At 31.5% G+C, this 6,733-nt stretch overlaps 1 protein-coding gene across 2 annotated transcripts; it reads left to right on the top strand.

The window, feature by feature from the left end:
- The first annotated feature begins 3,224 nt into the window (after positions 1-3,224).
- On the top strand, positions 3,225-6,733 carry LOC122605200 (mitochondrial phosphate carrier protein 1, mitochondrial-like). 2 transcript variants are annotated; one of them, XR_006324560.1, is made up of 7 exons: positions 3,225-3,630; positions 4,024-4,373; positions 4,450-4,493; positions 4,952-5,166; positions 5,237-5,361; positions 5,597-5,770; positions 6,340-6,733. XR_006324560.1 is itself a non-coding variant. In XM_043778101.1 (6 exons), the coding sequence occupies exons 1-6, from the start codon at positions 3,499-3,501 to the stop codon at positions 5,658-5,660; spliced, it is 930 nt and encodes a 309-aa protein (XP_043634036.1). In that variant the 5' UTR covers positions 3,225-3,498; the 3' UTR covers positions 5,661-6,209. The 2 variants fall into 2 exon arrangements, 1 of the variants encoding a protein (XP_043634036.1); XM_043778101.1 differs by lacking the exon at positions 6,340-6,733 and having other exon boundaries at positions 5,597-6,209.

The raw sequence follows: 6,733 nt of genomic DNA, 5'->3' as shown, positions 1-6,733 counted from the left end.
TCGGGAAAAGTTACCTTTGGGGTTCCCCATCTAAGCTTAGATGGGGGACAACCTCATACTCACTTTTTCCTATAGATATATAGTGAAAAGTTATTTTGAGAACCTTTTTTTTGTGAGAACCTTTGAGAACTTTTCAAATTAAGCCCAACCGATGATTATTCTCTACATAAAAATTGTTTTTTAAATAACTTATGTGTAATTTTGAAGTTTATAATTGTGTGGAGATATGGATTATCATCCGTTATACAATTATGTGGAGATTTGGATTCTTGATCACATGTGCACGAATATTGCTATGATCACATGTGATACATTTGATCATAGCAATATTCGTGCACATGTGATCAAGAATCCAAATCTCCACATAATTTTATAACGGATGATAATCCATGCTCCACGCAATTATAAACTTCAAAATTACACATAAGTTATTCAGAAAACAATCAAAAAACAACTTTCATGTAAAGAACAATCATCGGCTGGGCTTGATTTGAAAAGTTCTCGAAGGTTCTCGCAAAAAAAAGGGTTCTCAAAATAACTTTACCATATATATATATAACATAAACCAAAATCTTTTAGATGAGTACTAGCATATTACTCACACAATACGAGGAATTTGTACAATTTTTTGCATTAATTCTTTTTTTATACTTGAAAACTATTAACATCCAAATAAATATTTACAAACTTTTGAACCACAATTATAATGAAATAATTATTGTCAAAGAAGAATGTTAAATAATAATGTTTTCAACCATAAAACTAAAAGATATACATATAATATTAAAGAGAAATTTTTATTAACAATAACTTGTAACTATACATCTACTCTTATCAAGGATACCAAAGATGTTATTTTAATTCATGTATTTAAGCAATCACATAAAAAAAACATGTAATATAAAGATTTTTGAAAAGTATTTGTAGTGTCATTAAAATAAAATGTTATAAATGGAAAGAAAATGTAATTGAAATTTCTCGTAACAATATAATATTTTTAATGTTTTATTATAATTAAACACTAAATAAAGTAAAAAAAAAATACAACTAAGATTCTTTACTAAAAGATAATTAGTGATGTGAACGGTATAGATTATCAACAATCAAATAAGCATATATTTTCCATCAAAACTTAAATTTCATATTCAACTTATCAACCCATTTTAGATTGAAATTTTGTCAAATACTTAATTAGACGACATCTTACATACAAATATATAATATATAAAATTTTATATACATGAAAATATAATATATACTATATAAATAAATAACTTCGTTAGAAATTATAACATTAAAAAATGAGTATCATCATTATTATAAAGATTTGGTTAATAAAGTTATTGCGTGGTATTCAATTAGGTCATTTATTAAACTAAAATAAATAAAATTAAACTATTTATTTGTATAAAAGTAAAATAGGAGGACTAAAAAATGTTATTGACCAATTTTTTTGTCAATGATAATGTCATCAAGAAAATCTAATGGTGGAGAATAGAGGTGCAAGAAAAAAACCGATTAACCGAACTAACCCGATTTGTAACCGGTAACCGAAACGGGTTCGTAACCGAAATAGTAAAAACCGATTATAGGTTACCAAAAACCGTCGGCTACTAACCGATTACTCTTTTAAAACCAAAACCGATTATTAACATGTTAACCTATAACCGGTTAATTATTCCAAATAATAACCGGTTAATCACATATTATATATATTGGATAAGCATCTGAGAATGTAATGAACTATGCACGAATGTTTATGTTGTGTAATGAACTACTTGGATGTTTATTGTATGTAATAAACTTTCAAATCCCGGTTATTAGATGAACCTGGGTATATGTGGCAACCATATAAGCTGCCACTTGTAAGTTTTTGATTGATCAAATACATCCAATAACCTGGATTTGAAAGTTCATTACATACAATAAATATCCAAGTAGTTCATTACATAACATAAACATTTGTGCATAGTTCATTACATTCTCAGGTCCATATCCCTATATATATATATATACACACACATATATTTTCAATCATATTATATTCATACGCTGATATATAACCGGAAAGATCGCACCATCAGATGATTTCGTAAGCTTTCAATATATCTATACTATATATAGCTTAATGCTTATTTCATCATATCCAACGTGAATTTTGGTTGTTTTAGAGATTTGTGATGATGAATTTTGTTTTGTGTTTAAAAAATGATGTTTATTTGGAATATGGGTTTTTTTGGAATATGGGTTCGTCGCTCAGACTGTTAAGTTATTATTGTTTTAAAATTAAAAACCGAAATCAGTTAACCGATTTCTAGTGGAGAATAAAAGATAAAATTTAATCAATAGTTCACAGTTTTCCAATTTAGAATTAAGGGTTTTGTTTTAATATATATTAAATATTACAATCATCAAAAAAAATTCTTAGTTGTCATACAACACAAACATCTTTAAATTCTTTTCTTTTTGAGTAATGATAATTACATAACTATTTTTTGTTATATAAAAGAAGTACTATAATGTTTCTTTTTTTTTCCCCTAAAACAATGACTTTTTTTTATTTATATCATTGCTAAAGATTTGCAATATGTTAATAACATATCTATCTACCAACTCCACTTAGATGAATTGTCAGAGATATTTTCTAAATCTACTATATGGGTCTTGAAGGTGAGTTTTTTCCCAAGGTCTCAGGTTCGAGTCTTAAATTTCTCATCTCAAGATATTTTCCATGAGGAGGTGGTTGGAGGTCCAACAAATCGCTGGTTAAAATTGCCTCCAACGCATCTGAATCGAAACTAACTTTACAAAAAAATAAACTATATTACAAAGAAAATACCTCCTTTGTTGAAAGTTACATGGGGTAAATTGTCTAAAATGCCCTTAATGGTTAAATTACACCATGAGTCCTTTATCTTATAAAATATCTCCAGTAACCCTTTACATCATCAATTATTTATACCTCTCGATGTCGCCTCCAACACCACACCGTCGCCGTCATAACCACCGTTGCATTGTGCGGGTAACGTGCTAGTTTGATTTAGATAGATATTGGACAAATTTAAGAGTTAAGATTAGATACACTTTATTCTATTACTTTATTTATTATTATTATTTATATTTCTTCTTCTTTCTATTATTATTACATCTTTTTCTATAGTTTCTCCCAAAAATCAGGCATACCTTTTCTTATTAGAAAAAAAAAAACATCATTGGTCGTGTTAGGAAAACGAGAACACAAAATCCTGTCCGTTTGTCACTAGCATACCTTTAACCTAGTTTTATGCCGTAAAAGAAAAAAAAACGGTGATTAGTAATCTTGTATCCCAATAACAAAATAACGGCAACAACAAATTGTTGAGGCTAAAAAAGCAAATTCCTAAGCCACTTTTTTTTCTTTTTCTTTTGATCATAGAAAAAGAACACACGAATAAAGTGTTATTGTTGCAACAAAAGATGCTTGTTTTTTAAAGACCAAAATGAGTTGAAGCAACCAACATGAAAGATATGAAATTGTGTGAAGAATTTACACCAAAATATTATGGGATTTGCACTATTGGAGGAATGCTTAGTGCTGGCACAACACATCTTGTTATTACTCCCCTTGATGTTCTCAAAGTCAATATGCAGGTTTATATGTTATTTTTATTTTATATATTCTACCATTGCCAACGTAGGGTTAGCCCACTTAGTAGACGCTCGTGGTTCTTGGAGGAAACTCCAAAACGCGGTTTAAAAAATATATATATATAGGGGTTATTTGGCTTAGCTTAATATCAAGTTTATCTGCTTATTGAGTTTGACTTATGTTTGATAAGCCCGTTTTTATAGCTTATTTACAAGTCACCATTAGCTTCATAAGTCTAAAATTAAGCCACAAAATTGGGTGATACCAAATGCAAAAACAAGATGGAATAACAAATAATGAACATGATCCAAATCAAAGGCAAATGTAAATATGATAAAAGACTACTACTCAAAAAGAGTGAGTTTATTGATCATTTTTGTGTTTCTGGAATTTAGGTAAATCCAGCCAAGTATAATAGCATTGCTACAACCTTTTCCACTTTGTTGAGAGAAGGCGGGCTGTCGGCTTTTAAGAGAGGGTGGGCAGGAAAATTCTATGGATATGGTGTTCAGGGCGCTTGCAGATTCGGTCTATATGAGTACTTCAAGAAACTTTACTCAAACAATTTAAAAGACCAAAACAAGAGTCTAATATTTTTCTTGAGTAGTGCATCTGCTGAAGTGATTGCTAATGTCGCACTTTGCCCTTTTGAGGCCATTAAAGTTCGTGTTCAATCTCAACCACGTTTTGCAAAGGGTCTAATCGACGGTTTTCCAAAAGTATATGCATCAGAAGGTCTTCGCGGGTACAAATCTCAACTACCCTCTCCTTACTTTTTATATATATCGTTGGAGTTCTAATTAAAAATCATCATTTTGCAGCTTGTACAAAGGGATCATTCCACTATGGGGTCGTAACTTGCCATGTAATAAGTTTGACAATCTTGATATATACAATTATATTATAGGTGGCAAGGTGGGTGGATCGGGTAACGGGTCAAGCAAGTGCAAATTAAAATGGATTATCTTTTCAGTGCAGGTTCAATCTGGCAGGGTTAAGCTGACCTACAAACTGTTATTGGCATTTTGCCTGAATACTTTACACCTATGAATATTTAATGCTTATTATCATTATTAACACAATATCAGTGTCTTTGATTAAATCGATTTAGGAGGTTGTATGCATCAAAATATACTTCAGATTAACTTTCAATGTGTGTGAGCCTATTAATGACCCGTTCCCCTGCTATTTTTTACATTTGACCAACTTCAGATCAAACGCAACCCAAATTTTGAAGATTTCCACCTCTGATCTATATGATCATAGTTACTAAGAGAATTCTAATGCCGAGCCTTGATGTCCTTTCTTAAATCTTGTGGGCAGTCTCTATGATAATGTTTTCAACCTTTGAGCACTCGGTGGATTTTCTATACCGTTATGCTATTAAAAGAAAAAAGGAAGATTGTTCAATCACACAACAACTTGGGGTTACATGTTTAGCTGGATATGCTGCTGGATCGATTGGGAGCATCATTTCGAATCCTGCTGACAATATTGTTGCTTCTCTTAATAACAAAAGAGCGGGCAGTCTGATGACGGTAAATATTCATTACTTTAATCCTTTGATAATAGCATCACTTGATTGGTTGTTTCTTGACATGTAAACAGGTTGTGAAGAGAATTGGGTTTCAGAATCTGTTTACTAGAAGTCTTCCTATTAGGATCATGCTTGTCGGGCCTGTAGTGACTTTACAGTGGCTATTTTATGACACTATCAAGGTGTTAAGTGGCTTGTAAGTTAAATTATTATCACTTTGATTCAAGAATTTTATATAGTTAGATGATTTAAGATAAATGCATATGTTAGAATATATATGATTTAAGATAAAGAACCGGAAGCAGATGGAAATAATCATTATGGGTACACAGAACAACGCCAGATATAACTTGAATTAAGGTTACATAGATATAGATATTCTTGTTTATACAAGGTAAAACTAACCAGATTTTAAATTTTAACTTTTGCAGACCAACAAGTGGACACATTAGTACTGATGTAGAAGCCACTGGAGCGAAGATTCAACTTGCTTAATCAAACTCTTGCTAGCGTAGTGTGCAAAAGTAACACTCTGCTTCAGGGTCTTCCTGCAAAATCCATGCTACTAATCGGATCCTTGAACCAATCGTTTGCTTGATTGTCTGGTACTGGGAAACACGTGTTTTCCTTGGCTTATGTTTCATTTTGCGGAGATGTCTCAAACTTTGATCTTGCCCAGAGCCCTCCAAATAAGTTGATTACTTATTTTTTGTAGAATAGTAATGATAATTGATATATCTGGGTTCTTAACAGTCTGACAGAGAGCTCATTCCACCCAATATTGGTTATCTTCTAGAGACTCGGATATTTTAACAATTGATGACTTTGAACTACGAATACAGTATCATCAGCTATAGCCTATAAATGAAAAGCTAGTGGCATATGAAAATTTGGATGGCGTGCTCGTATATTACAATAATCCTATGCAGAATGCAACTGCAAGGGCTAATTACACAATAAATTGACCACCAGATGGCAGTAAATTCAACTGTTGAATTTATTCTTTACCAATCACCATGTTTATGTCAAAACACAAATTGTTGATGTCATGGCTAAGGGGTTAACATGATTGCTTGTATCATTGTGTTATCTGTATGTGTCGTTGTACTCCTTTCTATGCAATCTCTTTTCTTCGAGTTTTACCTCTTTTTAAGAATGGTCTTTTCACTTTCAGGGGTGGCAGCCAAATTCTTTGGATATGGTGTTCAAGGTGCTTGTGAATTCAGTCTTTATGAGTACTTCAGGAAGTTTTATTCAACAATTTAAACGACCCAAACAAGATTTTAAATTTCTAATCATTTTCATGAGCAGTGCATTAGCTGAAGTGATTGCTAATGTAACTATTCGCCCTTTTGAGGCCGTCAAAGTTTGTGTTCAAACTCAACCCAGTTTTACAAATGGTCTAGCCAACGGTTTCCCGAAGCTATATGCATCTTAAGGTCTTCGTGGATAGTGGATACAAGTTTGAACTTCCCTCTTGTTAGTAATGTTTGGATTTGTTTTAAGAAGAGATGATCCAACTCTGATCAGTTTCTAATAATAAAACTATAACAGATTACTTTTTCTCA

The sequence above is a fragment of the Erigeron canadensis genome, chromosome 6 (assembly GCF_010389155.1).
Source record: "Erigeron canadensis isolate Cc75 chromosome 6, C_canadensis_v1, whole genome shotgun sequence".
Lineage (NCBI taxonomy): Eukaryota > Viridiplantae > Streptophyta > Magnoliopsida > Asterales > Asteraceae > Erigeron > Erigeron canadensis.
This window is presented reverse-complemented; position numbering and strand designations above follow the sequence as displayed.

Coding starts and splice junctions, on each gene's coding strand:
- LOC122605200 (XM_043778101.1), top strand. CDS start 3,499: ATGAAAGATATGAAATTGTGTGAAGAATTTACACCAAAATATTATGGG. Junction 4,494..4,951: donor ATGGGGTCGTAACTTGCCAT/GTAATAAGTTTG, acceptor TCTTGTGGGCAG/TCTCTATGATAATGTTTTCA. Junction 5,167..5,236: donor GAGCGGGCAGTCTGATGACG/GTAAATATTCAT, acceptor ACATGTAAACAG/GTTGTGAAGAGAATTGGGTT.